Here is a 22647-nt window from a genome sequence, read left to right on the forward strand (position 1 = left end):
AAATGAACGGTTTGCATCATCCTATGAAGTGGGCCCACATTACTTTTTTTTTTAAATGCGATGCACACAACATATAAAATCTCCTCTTTACATAAAGTCATTGTTTTCCCTTTCTACTAAAGTTGTAAAAAGCAGCTTAGTTTAACTCATTTATAATTAAAAAATGATGACTTCTGAGTAGAAAATTCATGTCACCATCAATTGCCATGCTTTAATAAAAGGGAGATGATAAATTGGCACCCACTTGTAGGGTAATTCTAACCCCTTATAACGTGAATTGTGACAGACTTTAATGCTTTTTGATCAGGGGTGCAACTTGGGTCGGGTCGAGATGAGCTTTTGCTAAAAAATGAAGTGAAATCAACACGAACCTAACCCTTTTTTAAGGTAAAAGCTCAACCCGAATTCCAAAAAATCGACCCGAGTTGCAACCCTATTTTGGACGTCAAATCACATTACAAGGGGGGCGAATTTATCACCACCCTAATAAAATTATGAAGGAAACATTCAGGAGACAGACTCTAGTGGTGAAAAATACATTTGCAGAGTCCCTGACGCTTAATTTGATCCGGAGAATTAGAGCCGTTGATTTTGCACATCAATGGACCTGAGTCATGGAAAACTCACACAGATCTAATCCAACTGTTGCAATTGCTAAATGGGTTTTGGTCACTAACAGATTATCTTAATGAAAAATCCATGCTTATCTAGTCACTAAGCACGAAATCTCATTTTTTTAAAAAGTAGATAGTTATAAAGGAAAGAATGAAAGTGAGCAGTGGCCTTGCCGACCCACAGACCGACAATGCAAAGTTAGTCTTCTTAGATGATGGCAATGTATAATCTGGCGTGGGCCCACTTCTCCATTATTTGATTTCTTGGCCCGTTAACATATCTTTTCCTCCACAAGCTTCTCATGTGAGAAGCGCATTATAGTTTCATCCTTCTCCTTCGTTTAAAAAATGAGCGAGGATAAGTGTCTGTACTCTGTAATGACTGATTTCGCACGAGAAAGTTGCAATATTGTACAAGCAAATGAGTCTTATCAATGAGTAAGAAATATTACAAAAAGCCGTGGACGATTAAACAATTTGGATTTAGGAGATTTTATATGCTGAGTGTACGGACACGCTAGTCTTGGAGGTAACACCCTTGATATTTGATCCGATCCAACAGCAGCTCAGTTTTTAATAAGCTGTTGTTGGATCAAATATCAAGGGTGGTACTTCCATCGTACCAGTTGTGTGAGGAATTGGTTTTAACACCAATAGACCAAATTACTTTGCACCATGGCAGTGGTCTGATCTGATTTGCTTTTATTTTTATTTTTGAACATATTGGACAGACCGACATAGGTGTCATGCCTAATTTCTATACCGGGTTCCAAATGTATATATCATTATTGAGCAGACTTCATTGCCCAATTCAATTTGAGGTTGTAAACTAAAGCGCCTAGGCAGGAAAAGGACACCTTTCTTTAGGGCAAACCCCCTCAGGCACTGGACCTCTTCAAGTAAGCCATAAAACCAAGACCGGCAACTAGCGCAGCTCCAGTAGCAACTGCACTGTAGGCAGCGGCCCATGCAGAATCTCTGTTTGCGTAATCCATGCCCCCAGACCCACCACGCTTTTTATAATTATTCGACCCCGAGAAATCTAAATGTAACCTTAAACCCTGTTGGACACCAAATTTTGAGATCAAAGATTGTTTAGATAACATGGGTTTCTATAACTTGTAAATACCCTAGTTTACGGTAAACACTATTACAAATACCGTAAATAACAATCAATATCGTGAAATAATGAAATAACATTATCTCCTAACAAGAAACACTATGGGCCCATTTGGATACACCTTGGATTTGGATTTGGAATTGAATTTGGATTTACCACGTCTTAGGGGTATTTTTGGTCGTTTTACCCGATATAGAGGTATTTCGGTCATTTTCCATGATGAAGGGGTACTCTGGTCATTTTCACTCGATACAACATATTTTGATCATTTTTTATGTCACGGGTATTTTAGGGCATTTTTGGTTTTGTAAGATTTCATATCCAAATTTGGCTATCATTTTCAGAAAAAAAAAAAAAAAAAAGAAGATTTCACATCCAAATTTACAGCTTGCAAACAAGAGACTTTTAAATTTAGATTTGAAATCCAAATCTTTATATGGTCAATGGTCATCCAAACGGCACTATTTGTGAATTTCAAATCCCAAATTCAACTCCAAATCCAAGGTGTATCCAAACGGGCCCTAAATTCTCTGTCGGTTTTTTAATATTTTTACTAAAGCTAATAATTTCAGTCCTATTAACACTAGGCAATTGGCAAATGTGTGAAGATAACATTTTAGCTACTATTAATTGATAAAAACTCGGGTAAAGAGACTCTTAGAGGCTAGGATCATATTGAATAGGATCATTAAGAAAGAAGAATAATACAGAAACCAACATACCTTCCAACCAGCTAACTTAGCATGGTCAATGGCTGCCGCAAGGTCACTGTCTGATGCAAGTATGACTCTGTCATGCTCTTCATCTTCATACTACAAAATATGATAGCAAGCAAACATTCAAAGTAAGCCTTTTTATAAAGTACGAGAACCAAAGGACAGCCATTCTAGACAAATCTGAAATATAATGCATGATTCCAATGTACCGTAATTTGTGGAAGATGGTTCCGATCGATGTCATTTCCTACCCTCTGAAGGATGGCCGTTATAAGCTCCGTCAAATTTCGTGTATCTGAACTTGGCAGCACCAGTAAAATCACGTCAACGATTGTATGAAAAAAAATTAGGGGCTATTTCGATACACGGATTTTAGAATCTTGGATTTCCTCAAAATCCTGGATGGGAAACGAGAAGGAGACCGTCGGTTGTTTTCTGATTTCTCGCCCTTCTTTCCGAGAGTGAGAGAGTAGGAGATCGTCCCATGTTTCCTGGTTTTAGAAATCTCAGGATGGGAGAGGGATTTTTAAAACCTGGATTTCTTACTTAAAATTCAGGATGATGGATTGTAAAATTCAGAATTTTACACCACTTTCAAACTAAAAACTGGATTCTAAAATCCACACATCCAAACAGCCGGATTGCATGGAAATTAATAAAATGTGTTTTGTATATAAGTGTGATGCAACAATTACCACAGTTAAATCGATGCATCCTGCCTTTTCTATCTTCAAGCTTAAAGCCAAAAGTATTAACCAGGCCTGATGATGGATAAGACGCAGACCTCCCTGTGTCTGTTTCTTCAGATGGTAGTCTTAGAGACCCCTCGCTGAAATATGGCATCGATTTGGTAAGTAAGACACTAAAAAGGATCATAAAGTATGTCACAAATATCATTCTCGGGAATTTCTCAGCATGGGAGAATCTCGGGACAGATTTTTTTTTTTTTCGGGCTTATAAAGGGAAAAATGATTAACATAAAATTACTCAAATATATATATATATATATGAGGAAAGTGTTTGGTGAGCTTAAGCGCCCAATCACATTGGGGCCTACTTTGTTAGGATGATCCAAAGCATTCATTTGAAAGGCCCTTACATAGATGGGGTGTGTACCAAAAATCAGCTCCATAGGATCATCCTAACCCATCCATTTGTGGAGGTCAAAATGGACAGACATTATTTGTCCACAAATCTGCCCATTTTTGTCCTCCACAAATGGAGGGGTTAGGATGATCCTATGGAGCTGATTTTTGGTACACACCCTATCTATGATAGGGCCTTGCAAATGAATGGTTTGGATCACCACAGAAAATGTGGGACCCATGTGATTGGGGCGCTTAAGCTCACCAACACTTTCCTCATATATATATATATATATATATATATATATATATATATATATATATATATATATATATATATATAATTTAAGAAAAAATATAGAATAAAAAATTTGTAAAAATATAGGAATAATATCGTTATATTATCGCGATATTTTATGATAAAAAAGAAAACATAGCTATATTTTTAACATCTCGGGATCATTTCGGGATTGTGTCGTTTTCTCAAAACTCCGCGATAAAAACGCAATATTTTGAAAATATAGGAGATATTTGTGACATAGATATCTACTAAATGAATACGGTGCAATGAGACGGAGCAAATGACCTCATTGAATCATCATCATCCTGAGGCCCCAAGGCCATGGCAGAATCCCAAAACGTTTGCATCATAGTGGTCGTCACCTCATTTCCAACTCCCCCACTATTTCCAACCTAATTCGATCACAAAACATGAAATCCAAATTACTTCTCATAGTGGAAATAGTTACAGATTTCACTAGGAAAAAAGAGAGAGAAATTAACACCTAAATACTATCAAGAAAGGTTCAATTCAGCCTGAATCTGCGTCTACAAAAGTTTCAAAACGAGTGAACTTTTCGACTAAGAGTACAGCTTGTTGATAATGTTGGAGTTATAGTGCATTACTGTGCATTGTATGATCATGAACTTTCAACATGGACACAATAATAAACAAAGAAACATAACCCAATATTAAACAAAAGAAATATTAGGTTAAAAGGTGAAAGCACTATCCAAATGTCCACAGTCCATCACTACTACCATGCCACCTGCACCGAGGGGGTGGACAGAAAGAAACAAAAGAAAAGGCAGTGAAACAGATGATCTGGTTGGGCGATTGAACCCATTTCTATTAAGTCTATGCTCTCAATTATTCTATTATATTTGAATAGCAGGTCACTTAGGCAAGATCCTATGAACTGTCATGGCTCTAAGATGTAGGGATGAATGGCCAGCACAAATGATTATTTAGTTTCATTGATCAAGATTTATGGCCAATCAGGCTAATCTGACTTCTGAACATATATCTTCTCACCCAACAAACAAAAGGAGACAAGGGGACTGATACCACGGTCTCAAAATTTGCATTTCCAATCACATTTAATCTCTTCTATATATCTTTTATGCTTTTCTTTTAATTGACAAAGACGCCCTTTTCTCTTCAATTTGGTTGCATGAATTGAGTAAAGTGAAAGAGGAAAATGAACACTAGAGTTGGAGACAGATGGGAACAAAGAAATGAGGAAAAGAAAAAAAAAGGAAGAACGGTGAGATATATTTACAATAGACTATACCATCCTATTGTTGAACAAATAGGTAAGATGGTAGTGAGCAAATTTAGAGGTAACCAAACCAGTCACATGATAACAAAGGGGAAAAAAACCATCCCATTGTTTCTAAACTAAACCATTCCCTCCTGCCACATCTAAAACATATCCCACTTACCAGCTAAAATCCCCAATATCTCGCACCCCTTTGCTCAACCTTTTGATCACTTTCAAAGTTACGATCAAAGTGCATCTAATCAGTGTGTTCGTCGATGCAAAATACTTGGGTATAGAAGTGCTGCTTGAAACCATCTTTCTTCTTCTTTGCTTCTCTGTCCCTCCTCCTCTGTTTTCTTCAACTTTGCTCCCTTCTTCCCTCTCAGTTCATGTGAGCAAACCGAGGAAAAAAAGCTTTTTAGTCATTTAAAACACCTGAAGAGACATGTATGAGGAACTAAAGTAATGTTAAAATGATAGATTTCGGAGGTAGCAACATCAGTGAGGTACTCAGTGGGGTAGGCGTACAAAGTTGAGTATCTACAGAGCACCTACGTATGTATATACAGTGGAGTATCCACGGAGTGTCTACATATGAGAAGATCCTTCCTCTTCTTATGATTCTGTGCTACTGTTATCATAATCACATTCTTCCTTATCGTAGGAGAAGTTAGTGTCTTCTTCAGAAGATTCTGAATCTAGGTTTAATTTATTGATAAGATCATCTATTGCTTTTTTAGAAATATTTTCAGATTTTAAAAGAATTTATTGAACTTTCTTTTTAAAGTACTTCAAACATCTATTAGCATAATGGCCTTTTTTACTGCATTTAAAGCAAGTTGCACAACAAAAGATGTGTTGGAGAAAGATGTGAAAAATCTAGCGCCAGAGTTGCCCACACAATTGGTTTATTGTAACCTTTTGGCGCTTATTTGGAGCAACCCGTGATATTTTTCCCGATAGGATTAGTGAAGCAATTCTAAATGATCCTACAAATCCAGATGAAGTTATGTATTTCATTATTGCTGCACACATATACACACCACTAAACTCAGTCATTTTCACCCGTTTTTCTTTAAATGCCCTTAATATCCTTTATGGTCACATGAATTGAGAGAAGATAGAAAAGAGGAAAGGAGTGTGTGTGTGTGTGTGTGTGTGTGTCATATATATATAGGGAGAGAGAGAGAGAGAGAGAGAGAGAGAGAGATTTTCTCTAACTTTCAACTATGTAAAACTCACGCTAATCTAGGCAATCTAGGGCTTGAACAAGCTTTCAAATAGAACTAATATAATGACTCAAATCGAACCACTGGATCTTGAGATAAAATAATCATTAAATTTAATGGTTGACATTACTCAATTTTACCATCATAACAGATTTGCTCAATATGACCTTCAAGATTATTATAGTAGAATACAGAAATTCACATGAAAATTATAAATCAAAATCACAAAACATAGGTGTTCTTCAAATTGAGAGAGAGAGAGAGAGAGAGAGAGAGAGAGAGAGAGAGAGAGAAGTGGAACGGTTGAAAGAGTTGAAAGAGGGGTTGGGTTAGATGAGAAAGAGAGAAAAAGGAGTTACAGTTGAGAGAGAAGGTGGGTTTAAGTACAGTTAGAGAGGGTTACTATTTTCGTCACCATTTATGAAGGAAGGAGACTAGGGGAGGTTAACCAAAAGTCAGGGTATAGCTTTTTGGGATGGTGTAAATGACAATAGCCGTAACTAATGAGGGTAGATGAGCCCTCCCTCTCTCTCTCTCTCTCTCTCTCTCTCTCTCTCTCTCTCTCTCTCTCTCTCTCTCTCTCTCTCTCTCAATATATATATATATATATATATATATATATAGAGAGAGAGAGAGAGAGACATATATGTATGTATATTTAAATATAAACTCTCTTCTGGAACATGAATTTAGCATGTTGGCATCAAAACTGAAAGACATCAGAGAAAGGATAAAGGCGACATCCGTTAGAAATTCACTTGTGAGTCGTTAACTCTATCACCACAAATGACGCAGATGTAAGAAGAGTTCATGTCATTTGAGTTACAAAAAAAAAAAAGAAAACCGTCCATAATCAGCCACATGAAAACAAGAGAGGCAACTTACAGTGGCTACTGCAGCATGGGTGATTTCAATTACATCAATAACAGCAACAACATTTCCATCTGTTTCCGATCATTCAAGCTAGTCAGAAATAATACTAAGAAATCACAACACCTGAAAGCATAAAGATTTATCTTTTATTTTTCCTTTATAAGTAAAGTACCTCTATCCACAACAGGAAGGTGTAAAAACTTCCCATCATGCATAGTATGCAGAGCATCAACAATAGGTGTATCAACTGTTCCGCATTCAGGATTAGGGGTCATGACCTGGATATCAAAAGCCAATAGTTGGGGCTTAGAGTGCAAAGAAAACTTCGATTTACTCAATAGAAAGTATAGGATAACATCATCAACTGCTACATCACTTATTATCTTTGGCAATTCACACTGGAAAAAGTGATATATCAGGGTAATGTAATCCTGAGCATGTTCAAAGAGGATAACTAACAGCATATTTTCATAAGGACTGAAGATAGAAATAACTGCAACCATTAGTTGTCAAACTCTTAAGAGTCGTATGAGTCAACTCCCGACTAGAGTCCCTGGGCTTTCGAGGCGACTCGCTAGGTGACTCACCTCTGTTGAAAACTCTTAGGAGTCGTCTGGTGACTCAAACAAGCCGCTACGTGTCGACTCGAAAAAAATAAGACTCTTACGAGTCAATTCGAGTTCCTTGGCCTGTTTCTTGTTTTGATGGTTGAAAACTTGGGAGATGGAACTTAGAACTTAATTATTTTTGTGCATGCAAGTTACAAGAATATAGTTATTTATCTTTATAGCTTAGAGCTTCATCTATGTGCCATTGGGTTATATTTTTTACATGCTATATTTTGATATATAATTATATTTTTTCAACTAAATTTATGTTCTTGTCAAAAACTCTTACAGTCTTACAAGTCATGAGTCATAAAATTAAGAAATCGAATCACGGGTTGGCAACTATGTTGACAACATTGACTTCAACCATGGTTTTAAATTTCGACTGAAATCGGAAATCCGAATTTTTGGATTTTGGTCAAGACCGAAACCGAAATCAGCCGAAACTGAAATTTAAAACCATGACAACAACAACTTCAATTAAAAGCCCAAAAAATATCTTATGCCAATTTCATCCATAATCTATGCCAAATTATTCAGACATCCATTCCAGTTGAGGCATGTTAAGATGCCAATACATTGTTGACCCATACATACATATATGCACTGAATCAGAAAGGAAGTGGCATGTTCCCAGTGAGAGTGTGTGTGTGTGTGTGTGTAGAATTAGATTTATACATATAGGATTCTTCTATGATGGATAAGCATAATTTACTATAGATGAGCCATGGAGAAAAATCCACGCCCATTTGATAATTCTATAACTCCAATATCCAATGTTGGTAATGACAAGAAAGAATATTGGTGGTGGAATAGGTGACAATGGTTAGAATTTCGCTGACACACTCAGTAATGCAGAGTTCATACCTTCTCTACAGGAGTTGACTCTGGAGAAATATTTTGTGAAATGACACGCATCAAAATGTCCTTTGATCTACATAATTAAAAAACATGCATAAGAAATCATGTATAACCATCAAGATTTTTTTTTACCAAATTATAAATTAAGATCACAATAAAGTTCTAAAAATTTAAGTTTTTTCTTCATTTTTAGATTGAGAAGGTGCTTACGTTAGTATTCCCTGTGGTTTATTCTCAACTGTTACAACGGCTGAACTTAATCGATGTTCAAGCATCTTCTTTGTCACAGTTAACACCGAGTCACTTGGTGAGACTGTTAGTAATCTGAAAAAACACCCATCTCAATTCGTCAAAGAAATCTAAAACCATTTTCCTCTACAAAAGAATCCGTGCTAGGAAAAAAGTAAATACAATTCCAAATGAGGATATTACCTACTTTGAATTCTCTGTAATGATTGTGGACAGAGAGGGCCTGAACATTCTCTCCCGAAGAGTTTCAATGAATGTATTAGGACCTGCACAGAAGCCAAGAATAATGAACATGGGCATATGACCTATGTTTCTTAACATCACGAATCTATAGGACATAATTAATCATCAAATTTAAAGTTAGTATATATAATAGGGGTGGCCAGAACCGAACCAGACCTGAAGAACCGAACCGGACCTGAAGAACCGAACCGTTTAAAAATACTTTGGGTCCGGTTCGGTTCCACTGATGAAGAACCGAACTTATTCGGTTCGGTTCCGGGTCTAATGTTCTTGGTTCGGTTCTGGAACCGAAAAACTGAACTTTTGAATATTTATATATATATAATACTTTTTATATTTCTATTATACATATACTTATTAATATAAATTACTTATAATATTAATAAGTAATAGATAATACTATTCTTATAATAAGAAAGTAACTTATATTATAACTTTAATAAAAAATTTTATAAATTATAATTAGTAATTAGTAATTAGCCATTAGAACCGGAGAACCGGACCGGTATGTTCGGTCCGGTTCGGTTCGGTCCTACTATGTACTACGGCTCGGTTCGGTTCTTACGGTTCATGGAACCGGGAACCGAGAACTGAAAAAAAAAGTAACCCAGGACCGAGAACCGAACCGGTTGGCCACCCCTAATATATAATGGAAGATAAGAGAAAGAAGTAACTGGGTAACAAATGCTAAGAACAGACATTTACTGAAACATTCTGAACCCACCAGAAACAGAAGTCCCCCAATGTTTTTCCACACCTTCAACAGCTGCCGCAATGGCTTTACCCTTCTCAGCTGCCCTTTCCATACGAGCAATAGCATCATACAGACACTTTGCTATATCAAGCAAGGCAATGACTTCACCATTCTCCACTACAGGCAAATGTCTGAACTTTCCTGCCAAAACAAATATTGTGATAGTGAGCAAAGGGACATGTACTGTTCACGAATGTACAGTTCCCAATAGCCTTAAAAACCTTGCACCATCTTTTGCAATGCTTCCACCGCTAATGTGTCCGAAAGGACAAAAACAGGGTTCCTTGTCATGACTTTGGAAACAAGTGTATCCTCAAGCTTTAATTCGCGAGCAATCACTCGTGTTGCTATATCCTTCAGCAACAAAAAGACATGAACACGTTAGGTGCTACAGCATATTTATTAATACATCGCTAAAGCCCTGTTCGTTTCAGATTATGACAACCGATTGTCAGCCCTAAACCTATTATTGGACTCAAATTTATCTATTATTGGACTCAAATTTACATATAAATTTGAGTCAATAATAGGTTTACGGCTGACAGTCGGTTGTCATAATCTGAAATGAACAGGGCCTAAATAGAATATAGAAAAGAGAAATGAACGAACTTTGTCAGTTACTATGCCACAAAGCAAAGCATTTGAATCAGTTAGTAGAGCGGCATCAACCCTGCGAGCGGCCATCCGGCGGCAAGCCTCATACACAATCGTATTTTCAGGTATTGTTAGAGCCCTTGACAATCGCAACCTCTTCACCGTCCGCTCACCACTTAGAGCCCTGTTTCCAAAGATGGAGGAATGAACTGTGTTTAGTATAAAGTCACTATTATAGTTACATATGCTCCACAAAATTTTTGTACTTGTACGTATATGGGTCGATCCATCTGTTCTATGGTCAGCAAAAGCATTCAGAAGTCTGTAAAACTAAAACCTATGGCTGAACCTATAAACACCCTTCGGGTGCCGGGGGGGGGGGGGGGAGGGGGGTGTCTCTATTCATATTCATAATAACCCTGCATATCCATTTGAATGTTTCAATTGTTGCAATCAGTACTTAAAGTAACAAAGAATAAGATGCAGTTTAAAAATGATGACCAAATGCTTAGGAAATTTTATTCCTCAATAGACAATGCCAAATACAGTTTTCTGAGAAGAAAATGTTTCCAACATGTCAAACTTGGAACTAAATATCAGCTGAATTGAAAAACAAAACATCAAGAGGGCTAAATGGGTCCCAATAATATAACAGTAGCTTCCATGTGTTGAATTTTACATGTGACAGGCTGTATCCCTCAGACTTGAGGTTGTGACTAGTGAGTTATCAATGCTTAATTCTTATTAACATTAGTGTAACTAGTTTTCAGATTTCAACCCATCAAAAGAGTATAAAATCGAAAAAGAAAACGAAAAGATCATGCCATATAAACAAGTTCTGAGGGCAACAGTAAGAATATGTCATAAGCCAAATATAGAGTAAGCAGTTGGGTTGATGTACAACACAAAGTACATGACGTGTACGTAGAAATTGAAATATAAGGAACTCATATAATCATCATCCAATAATACACTAGCAGAGATATGAAGGTAGATTAAGGAAAGATCATGAACTAGTAAGATATGCATTCATAATTTAGCTTCTTAACAGGGGCATCTCTAACAAGTACCAACTCTTACGAACGTAGGGCAACAAAATAAGACAAACAATTTTTAAATATTTATTTTTCTTTTATATAAATAATGAAGACCTAAACCCATTGTTTTAAGTAAAGAGAAATAAATATATCAAGTATCTATAAACAGAACTAGGATGAACTATAATCGAACCTACTCAATGTATGCTTTTTTTTATTTTGTTAGGCGGTAACTTTGCAATTCATGTATTCAAGGTGCACTGAGAATAATATAATAATGCTCAAACAACTCAAAATTCTGAATGCCAAGTTTCGTGACATGACACATGAGCACATGAACATCAAACAATATCAAGCAAACAGTATGTGCCTCTTCATCTGATAGATTCATGGATCATGGTCATTAGTAGAACAATGACCAGAAGCAACAAATTTCAATCTTAGGCGAGTAAAATGATATGTGCATGTTAGTGATGTATGTCGGGTTAGTTAGTATGTAGTTATTATGTAGTTATGGGTGTTAGTTATTGCTTATGTGTCATGTAAGTTGGTTAATAGGGTATTGATTCGCTAATCCTTGGTGCTTGTATTTAAGAAGTTATATCTTAATGAAAAGGAGGAGAATTTGCATCCAAAACAAAACTTATATTTCAAGAGAGTTATGGTTCCTCTCGTATTGAACCATTAGGAGGTCCGGTTGCCTCGAACCAACCCTTCCCATCTCTTTTCTATATTTTTCTTTGTTTACTTGTGTTACAGTCAATTAGGCACCTAACAAGTGGTATCAGAGCAGTCGATCCTCCATCATGACTACATCTTGGGAGATTTTGGATTCCATATATGATGATTTTCGGGAGATCAAAGTACTAGTTTCGAAATTTATAAAAGGGCATCGACGATTTGTGGAAGGCTTGAAGAAAATCAGCATATCGATCGAGAAAGTCTGCAAGGATGAAGGAAAGTTAAATATAAAATTGTTGATCTTTAATGGCGAAAAAAGCGAGAATCGATAGTAGCAAAGATGATTTAGTTGAACACCATGCCAAGGATCATCTTGATTTTGTTGACCATTTCGATCATTCCATTGCTTTGATGCGCCGCTATGAAAAATTGTATTTTCTTCCACCTATGAAGACAACAGATTTTGAAAGTGAGATTTGAAAGATCATGATCATTGTTCACGAAGAAAATGAAGGCCCGATGGCATGTTGTTCAACAAAATTGTGTCCAATAGGATTTGGGAACTTGGTGGAATAAATCATTTTCTCCAACAATTCAACCTTGATAACAAGATTGTTTGTAAGGGGGGAAGGAATGATATGTGCATGTTAGTAATGTATGTGGGGTTAGTTAGTATGTAGTTATTATGTAGTTGTGGGTATGTGTTTTAAAGTCGTGGGTGTTAGTTATTGCTTATGTGTCATATAAGTGGGCTAATAGGGTAGTGATAGCTAATCCTTTGTGCTTGTATTTAAGAAGTTATATCTTAATGAAAAGTAGGAGAATTTGCAACCAAAACAAAAACTTATGTTTCCTCTCGAAGTGAAGCTCAGGAGGTCCGGTTGCCTCAAATCAACCCTTCCCTTCTCTTTTTTTCTATCTTTTTCTTTGTTTATTTGTGTTACCTAACATAAAACAATCCAAAAATTCAATGTGTAATCCATCACTCATAATGGCAAGTTTCATGATAGAGGACTTAAGCAATCATCTACATATCCCAAAACACCTAACAAGATGGGTCACAAAACGCAGCTTTAACTCAATATATTTGAAGAGTAATAGCATTAACATAAAATGCTCAAAACTATCTAATCCTAGAAATAAGAAACCCAATTTGTTTTTGCATTTTTGAAGACATTTTCAGAATTCAATCACAATACCCAAAAAACAAAGGAGAGAGAGAGAGAGAGAGAGAGAGAGAGAGCAGAATTAAAATCTTACAAGGAACGAGATGAGGAGGAATGCCTTAATCCGGAATCATTGCTTCCATTATCCAAAGATTTCTTCCCTTGCGTCTTGCTCTTTCTAGAAGAGCCTCCTTGGCCGCTCATTTCCGTGGAAAAAAAAGGGGGAAGGAAATCGGAGATTTTCCGTTAATTCAAAACCCTAGAAAATCGATTCTTCCCTTCGATTGATCCTCACGCAGCGTTTAAACAAAAAGAGAATTCAGAGATTTCGATCGGAAATTTCTATATCGGAGAAGAGAATCGAATCTCCTTTTCGTTCAGAGCGAAACCCTAGAGAAATTTCAGAGAAAACGGAGAGAATTTCTGGAGGTGGGATTTGGAAGACAAAAGAACAAAAACTTTCAAACGTTTTATTATTCTTTTCTTTTCTCCTTACACCACACAAAACATCGATTTTTCCAGTTTTGCGGGGGAAACAATTGAGGTAGCTCGCCCAACCATTGCAATTGGTGGCCCACACGAATCTTTGTTGGGCCCACCCCACCATATGTGAGTGAAAATATAGGGAAGTGATATAATCGCCCCCTTTTCTTCCCTCTCCCCCTCCCATATATTTATGACCAAGGTTTAAAATTTCGGTTTCGGAGTTTGAAATTTCGAAATTTCGGATTTCGGTCGAAATTTAAAACCATGTTTATGACTACTCTCCTTTTATGGGGTGGCCCGGGGAAGAAAAGGGCAGGAAATATATTACTTCCAAAAACGTATTAATCAGTTAAAAATAATTTATCCTAAAAAAATCTTTTTAGGCTCTTTCCTAAAAGACACTTATTGGGCTCACTTCTACCTCGTTTATATAATCTGATCCGTTGATCTGAACGACAATCATAATCTGATCTGTTAATCCTAAGCCCATTTGGCAAACTAATTTTTCCATGGAGTTTTTTTCTAAAATAAAAAATTTTCCTTGTTTTTAAGAGAAACTGAAATCCTAACTCTGTGCCTTCCATTTCAAAACAAAAAATTCCAAATGTGCCTTTTTTTTTCCTCGGATAGCTAGAACCGTTTTGGGTACAAATTTCGGTTTTTGGACTGAATTGAGTCCACAATCAACAGATAATAAGCCGATCATATGCTATGATTATTTTATAGGAAATTTCTAACATAAACCCTGTATGAGAATAGGGTTTACCCAATAAACGGTGAGGATCATCTGAGTCCAGCCACGTGTATGGTCGAGATAGGTAATGACCCGTGAGAAAGAAAAAAAGGTTTGGAGGGTCTTTTTTTAAATACAAGAAAATGATATCAGCCCTCCTTTATTCTTTTTCTTTTTTTTTGTTTGATACTCGCTGATTAGATTTAGATGTCACCACATCACGCGCATGGCATGGACAATATTCAAGAAAAAATATTTTTTTTACGCTAAGCCTTTATAAGGTCAAAGTAAAGGACATTAAGAATTGTTAGCTTAAATTATGAGTTTATGAGTTTATGAGTTTACCTCTGCGATGATACTTATTGAGATATGATCTTAATCGTCGATCTTGGATTTCATGTAGCATATAAATGCGATCAAGACCATTGATTTTGGTGGATCCCACTTAGGCAACCAATATGATCTTTGGTACAACACCACATGCACTCCTCAGTTATTATATCAACACTGACAAAGACAAACAGTTTAGCTTCTTTCGACGTACCTCTTAAGAAAGTCTTATTTTATCAAGTTTATAGGGAAGTGATATATCCGCCCCCCTTTTACCTACCTGGGCCAGCCCCCTCTAGGCCTCTAGAGTATTTGTGACTACCCTTTTAACAACAAGCGGGTGGCCCAATAAAGACAAAGGAGACGTATATATCATTTCCCTTCTAGAATCACGCAATTGTGGGGTGCAACTCGGGTCAATTTTTCAGAATTCGGGTTGAGCTTTTACCTTAAACTTAAGTGGCCCAATAAAGACAAAGGAGACGTATATATCATTTCCCTTCTAGAATCACGCAATTGTGGGGTGCAACTCGGGTCAATTTTTCAGAATTCGGGTTGAGCTTTTACCTTAAACTTAAGTCGGGTTCGGGTTGATTCAGATTCATTTTTTAGTAAAAGCTCAACCCGACCCAAGTTGCACCCTATTTGTGTTAGAACAAACTGCAATTGATGGGTAGGAACTTTTTTTTTTTTCTTTTTTTTTTTTTTGGTAGATAAAATGATACTGAAAAAAATAATATAAGAGTAAATGCACTAGACTTGTGGTTGCCTACCAATTTAATAGATTTGATTATGCACATGTGACATGCATAATCACATGTATGAAGCGGAAAATCCTTGTAGGTTATGAGACGATGAGATTTATTTCATTTTTTTTCACTTTGTCTTACGCTTCTCTGATTGGCTGCAGAGCTTTCTAGTTAAAATATTTAAAACAAAGGTTAATTTGTCCCATTATAAAAACATGGTAGTGCGGATACCACTCCCCTGCATTTAAATCGCATTTTTTGAAACTGCAAACTATATTAAAAAGAGGGGCCTGCCCCATGACCAAAGAGCTCGACAGTACAGAGGAGAAAAGATCAATACAAAGAAGATATCAAAGGGAAGCTACGGGGGAACTCTAGAGACACCCGGTTCACCTCAGCTTTGGCTAGCCAAGCAGCAGGTGTGCTAAAATTGGACCAAATGCCCCTCCACACAATTTCAAATCTCATCTATCAACTCTGTGAATCTGCACCGGTGAAGCTTGCTACTATATCCACCCATCTAATGATGTTTTAAAATGTTTACCTCAACTATTAGGCTATCTAGAGCACTATTTTTAGCAATCCTGATGCCTTTAAGAACCGCTCAACTCTATCTCCTTGACCTCAGTAGGGCCCGTAAAAAGCCGATCTAGTCACTCCCTACTCGTCTCTAAGCATGCCTTCTACCCTTGCCGGCCTAAGGCTACCACGATTTGAACCATCGGAAGTTTAACTTGAGCTAGCTAGGGTCAGGTGTAATCCATCTAGGAGAAACAAAGTCCACCCTCTTTGATCCATAGCTATAGGCTAACTGATTTATACTGCGATTCCTTCAATATACAATTTTAAACTGCGATTCCTGCAATATAATTGCATGTGTAAGTAAAGTATTTAATAGCTAAGAAATTTACACTTATAAAGTACTTAATAGCTATACAAAACATTCCATTTATAAGATTTTAAATATTTATAAGGAAATTTGGATTACAAGGCATTTAATAGCTAATTTAAAATTTACATTTATAAAGTTCTGAAGAAACTTGGGGGCCATTCAAGTTTTCCCATTGTATATGGCATATAGATATGCTGTTAAAATTCTCCCCCACATTAAAACTATTCCCATTATATAAAATAGAGGAATGCTAGATTCACAGGAGCCCTTGCAAAATAACAGGGAAATGGCGCTCTCATTGGTCAAAATTGCTTTATGGCAATTATGACCATGATTTTCTGCGCATCCTAAATTGGTTTTGACCAATGAGTGCGTCCTTTCCCTGTTATTTTGCAACTGCTGCTGTGAGTCTAGTATTCCTCTGTAAAATATAGATGGGCAGTTAAAATTCTCCCAAAAAACATCTATAGGCAAATGAAAAATGTTTAATAAAGTAAGAGTTTCATTATCAAAACAATGGAGTGGTTAAAACGAGAGTGCCTTTAAAGGTACTGTTTCAAAAAGGACAAACATTTCTCGTGAAAATTTTTAAATTTTTTTTGTCTTCATGATTAACGATTTAGAGGAAAATGATATAGCTATGACTTATTCAGATAGAGAGAGAGAGAGAGATCATTATAAATTCAAGGTCTCTCTCTCTATATAAAATTTTTACGCCTGTGGTTTAAGTTACTTTTTTCATCTGTAATCAAATACTGATAAAATAAGAAACAAATTTTGGAAAGGTTTTTCTTTTCTGAAAAATTACTGTGATCCGAATAGGCCCTAATTGTGACTACTTTTGCCTTTCCTTCTAGTGGAAAGAGATGTTTAAAAGGTTGATACGTTTCCTCCTCGTATTTCCATGGCTTCTATTATGTTGTTACATTTGTACAAAATCTGATTGAAAAAGAAGAAAAGAAAAGGAGAAAATGAATGCTATGGGCGGATGGTATTGTCACTTACGTTTATAAAAATGGCGACCCAAATGAGGGCCGGTCGTTCATTGAATTTCTTTGTTAGGGAAATCAAACATTAGTTCAGTTTCTCTTAAGAACATGGTTCTGTGAACATATTTGCAAAAGTTATTTTTCATAGTGATTCTTCTGAAGAGCCATTTTGCGATTGTCGATCTCTCTTAAAGGGGAGTCTAGCTCATACATTCGGCAACTCCATTTTGTTAAGAGTATTTAACACTCTAATGTATGACCATTAATCGTGACCCTTGATCGTAGTCCGCAGAAAATGTAAGAATACAACTCTGGTCAATTTTTGGGAATTCGGGTTGAGCTTTTACGAAAATATTGGATCAGGGTCAGGTTCTGGTTGATTCTATTTCTTTTTTTTTTTATCAAAGCAAAAGTTCAACCCAACCCAATCTGACCCAAGTTGCAACCCTAACAAAATGGGGCCCACTGAAGAATGGTTCCGATGACCACGAGAGTGCCCACCATGAAAACAGATCTTAGCATGTGATCCCATGGGCAGAATCATGCTGATAAAAAAGGAAAACCCTGTACAACAAGTTTAGGATATAAAAATAAGGGATTTGCTAGCGTCCATCGTCCATCGCAGAAGGCATTTCACGGGCCGTCTGTTGCATGAGAGAGCAGCAGCCACGTACGCTTACTTTTCAACAGATTTTGTCTTATTAATGATGTGGCAGCCACGTACGCTCACTTTTCAACAGATTTTGTCTTATTAATGATGTGGCTGCTCTCTCATGCAACAGACGGCCTGCGAAATGCCTTCTGCGATGGATGCTAGCAAATCCCTAAAAATAAAGCTCGGAAACAAACCCCCCTCAACAAGCTTCAGCCGTGGAAAGCTAGGGAAACCAACAGTCTCTCTCACTTTCCCCCCGTGGAAAAAGACAAAAAATATGTGGGTGGGCCGTGAGAGAGACACATTCTACCTTGCAAATGACAAAAAGTAGGACTTAAAATAGACAGAGGATGTGAATCTATATGGTGACTTGATACTGTGAGTCTGTGACCTTCCTTTTCCACCGCATTTCCACCCCCCTTTTCTTCCCCCAACCACACCAAAAACCCACCATAAAATCCCTCTCTCAACAGTCAACAGTCCCATTTCTCCTTCATTATTTTCTTCTTTCTCTCTTATTTCTATTGAGAGTGAGAAAGAGTAAAGGGGCGAAAATGTCGGATTGGGGCCCTGTCTTTATAGCTGTTATTCTCTTCATCCTCCTCTCACCTGGTCTGCTGTTTCAGGTCCCGGGTCACAACCGATTCGTCGAGTTTGGGAACTTCCAAACCAGTGGGGTCTCGATTTTGGTGCATGCACTCCTCTACTTTGCCTTCATTTGCATTTTCTTGCTGGCTATTGGAGTTCACATGTATATCGGCTCTTAAAATACAAGGGTAGTCTTGTTGGGTCTTACTTTGCGGTTTGAGTTTCACACTTTTTTTTCTTTTATGGAGTCATTGTTATTCTTCTGATTGGGCAATAAGAACTTAATTGGATTTGTGATTTGGGGTTTTACTTTCCTATTTTATGTGAAAGTTTAGGGTTTTAAAATTCAAGCAGAGTAAACTAGTATTAGTAGTTGTAATCTGGTATCAATGGGATTGTTGGGTAAAGACAAACCGACCCATCTCTGTGTTGGGTAAAAAAAAAACCATTTTGTTATGAACTTATCTCTGTTACCTGATTACATGGTTTCCTTACATTTGTATTGTATTTATATACATTTCAACTGTTGTTTCCTTTTCTTTGAGCTGAAGAACCTTGCTTTTGCTTCACATAAAAGCCCTCCTAGAGCCCCAAGAGAAAACCCCTCTTCTTGCCCTAGCCTTTTCTCCTCAAGAAGAACCTTGCTTTTGCTCCACGACAAAAGCCCTCGCAGGGCCCCCAAGAGAAAACCCTCTTGACTTGCCCTAGCCTTTTCTCCTCTCCTCTCTACATTTTTCCTTCTTCAAGCCCTCTCTTTCATATACAAACCGTATATATAGAGAGAAAGTACACCCACTTAAAAAAAGGTCGAGTGGGACCCACTCCAAGAATGAAATAGAACCGATGATTTTGTATCACCAACTCAACACAATGTTCTTTGAAGCCAAGCCATTAAGCATTGTAATGGAACCAGCTATTAAATCCCATTAATTGCCAGAGGTATATGTGTCATATTGTTCAGTGTATTGGATATTTGGAGGGTTTATAGTACTGGGAATTTCATTTGAAGTGGCAGTATTTGGTTTCAGACTATCTCCTGTAGCTCGGTCTATGAAATTTAGAGTGATTATGACTGGGATCAAAGTTATTGTCTTCTGGCTACACATTCTTTTTTGAGTTATTGTCTTCTGGCTACACATTCTTTTTTGAGAGCCTCTTCTCTAAAAGGAATGACTATACTTGGCCTTTATATTGATGACAGTGTAGCTTTTATCACTGATGAGTTATTATACAATAATTATTAGTCTTCCATGATCTTCTCTATGCATGTTTCTTTATTAAAACTACTATTCCATTTCATGGACTTTGTCTGCTTGCTGTCCATTCTTTGTTGAGGGAAACTTATACGAAACATGTGAGAAAGGTATGGAAAACTCGTAGAAAATGTATGTGAAATGTATGGGAAACATGTGTAAAACTTACGAAAGTCGTTTTGGTAAAAAACACACCAAAAACCATTCAAAAAACACACACACACCAAAAAATGGTGGAATAGATATTAAAAAGAAAACCAATGGCATATATTGTAATAGAAAATAAAAAATAAGAAATAATCAAATAGAAATTTGAAATTAACAAATTGTAAATCTACAAAACTAATTGGCGTTTCTCTATCATTTCTGAAATGTTTCTAATGCATTTTCTTAGACGTTTCTCATTGCGTTTGTCGTACGATTTTGGTGCATGCACTCCTCTACTTTGCCTTCATTTGCATTTTCTTGCTGGCTATTGGAGTTCACATGTATATCGGCTCTTAAAATACAAAGGTAGTCTTGTTGGGTCTTACTTTGCGGTTTGGGTTTCACACTTTTTTTTCTTTTATGGAGTCGTTGTTATTCTTCTGATTGGGCAATAAGAACTTCATTGGATTTGTGATCTGGGTTTTTACTTTCCTATTTTATGTGAAAGTTTAGGGTTTTAAAATTCAAGCAGAGTAAACTAGTATTAGTAGTAGTAATCTGGAATCAATGAGATTGTTGGGTAAAGACAAACCGACCCATCTCTGTGTTGGATAAAAAAAAAACCATTTTGTTATGAACTCATCTCTGTTACCTGATTACATGGTTTCCTTACATTTGTATTGTATTTATATACATTTCAACTGTTGTTTCCTTTTCTTTGAGCAGAAGAACCTTGCTTTTGCTTCACCATAAAAGCCCTCCTAGAGCCCCAAGAGAAAACCCCTCTTCTTGTCCTAGCCTTTTCTCCTCAAGAAGAACCTTGCTTTTGCACCACCACAAAAGCCCTCGTAGGGCCCCAAAGAGAAAACCCTCTTGACTTGCCCTAGCCTTTTCTCCTCTCCTCTCTACATTTTTCCTTCTTCAAACCCTCTCTTTCATATACAAACCGTATATATAGAGAGAAAGTACACCCCACTTAAAAAAAGGTCGTGTGGGACCCACTCCAAGAATGAAATAGAACCGATGATTTTGTATCACCAACTCAACACAATGTTCTTTGAAGCCAAGCCGTTATGCATTGTAATGGAACCAGCTATTAGATCCCATCAATTGCCAGAGGTATATGTGTCATATTGTTCAGTGTATTGGATATTTGGAGGGTTTATAGTACTGGGAATTTCATTTGAAGTGGCAGTATTTGGTTTCAGACTATCTCCTGTAGCTCGGTCTATGAAATTTAGAGTGATTATGACTGGGATCAAAGTTATTGTCTTCTGGCTACACATTCTTTTTTGAGAGCCTCTTCTCTAAAAGGAATGACTATACTTGGCCTTTATATTGATGACAGTGTAGCTTTTATCACTGATGAGTTATTATACAATAATTATTAGTCTTCCATGATCTTCTCTATGCATGTTTCTTTATTAAAACTACTATTCCAATTCATGGATGTTCTCTTTGTCCGCTTGCTATCCATTCTTTGTTGAGAGCCTCTTCTCTCAAGAAATGGCTATTCTTGGATTTTATGTTGATGGCATCGTACTATCATCACTGATGATGCACAATTCTTCTTTATCTTCCAAGATCTTCTATATGCACTTTTTTTCGTTGTAACTACTATGGCAACCATAGTAGCCCGAAACTCCTTGGGCGGGTGGAAAACTTGTTTTCCCTAAAGCGCATTTTAGAATAGTTTCTGAAACGTGATAAAAAATGGGGACATGTTTCCGAAACGCATGGGATACATATGAGAAACTTATACGAAACATGTGAGAAAGGTATGGAAAACTCGTAGAAAATGTATGGGAAATGTATGGGAAACATGTGTAAAACTTGCGAAAGTCGTTTTGGTAAAAAACACACCAAAAACCATTCAAAAAACACACACACACCAAAAAAATGTGGAATAGATATTAAAAAGAAAACCAGTGGCATATATTGTAATAAAAAAGAAAAAAAAGAAATATTCAAATAGAAAATTGAAATTAACAAATTGTAAATCTACAAAACCATATATTTCGTGTTTTCCTTGTATTCATATGCGTTTTCATTGGCGTTTCTCTATCATTTCTGAAATGTTTCTAATGCATTTCCTTAGACGTTTCTCATTGCGTTTGTCGTACGATTTTCTATCATTTTCTTGTCTATCTTTTCCGATTATAAAATGATATTTAGTGCTGTCAACAATCTTAAAGATGCATAATAGGTAATTATCCAACAGTGATGCCTTATTTGTCAGAAGAAACATGATGATTTGTTTTATTCTATATAGATAGATAGGTAAATGGACCAATAGCTATATATGTGAGATTACTGTTCATATTGTTTAGTTCTGAGATACCAAAAAGCAAGTAATAGGTTGTAATGGGCGTGAAGGTATGTTCTAGGCAGTTGAATCTGTTGGTAATTTGGATGCTGAGTTGGCCACCAACAAATTGCACAAAGTGATGG

General features: G+C 36.6%; 2 protein-coding genes across 2 annotated transcripts; one reads left to right on the plus strand and one right to left on the minus strand.

Annotated features, from left to right (window-relative positions):
- Nucleotides 1-1256: 1256 nt before the first annotated feature.
- LOC143847298 (CBS domain-containing protein CBSCBSPB1-like) lies at nucleotides 1257-13875 on the minus strand. Its single transcript, XM_077356089.1, has 14 exons — nucleotides 13469-13875; nucleotides 10506-10674; nucleotides 10118-10250; nucleotides 9867-10037; nucleotides 9087-9165; nucleotides 8861-8974; nucleotides 8657-8723; nucleotides 7354-7459; nucleotides 7194-7252; nucleotides 4122-4228; nucleotides 3146-3279; nucleotides 2660-2745; nucleotides 2457-2546; nucleotides 1257-1675 (listed from the first exon to the last, which is right to left on the minus strand). Exons 1-14 carry the CDS (start codon nucleotides 13576-13578, stop codon nucleotides 1493-1495), a joined length of 1608 nt encoding a protein of 535 aa, XP_077212204.1. The 5' UTR covers nucleotides 13579-13875; the 3' UTR covers nucleotides 1257-1492.
- Nucleotides 13876-18565: 4690 nt separating this feature from the next.
- On the plus strand, nucleotides 18566-19277 carry LOC143847301 (uncharacterized). The gene has a single exon (XM_077356093.1). The coding sequence runs from the start codon at nucleotides 18763-18765 to the stop codon at nucleotides 18973-18975; it is 213 nt and encodes a 70-aa protein (XP_077212208.1). The 5' UTR covers nucleotides 18566-18762; the 3' UTR covers nucleotides 18976-19277.
- Nucleotides 19278-22647: the final 3370 nt, after the last annotated feature.

Source organism: Tasmannia lanceolata, unplaced genomic scaffold (assembly GCF_043159265.1).
Source record: "Tasmannia lanceolata isolate RefF3 unplaced genomic scaffold, GAP_Taslan_0.1 ptg000015l, whole genome shotgun sequence".
NCBI lineage: Eukaryota > Viridiplantae > Streptophyta > Magnoliopsida > Canellales > Winteraceae > Tasmannia > Tasmannia lanceolata.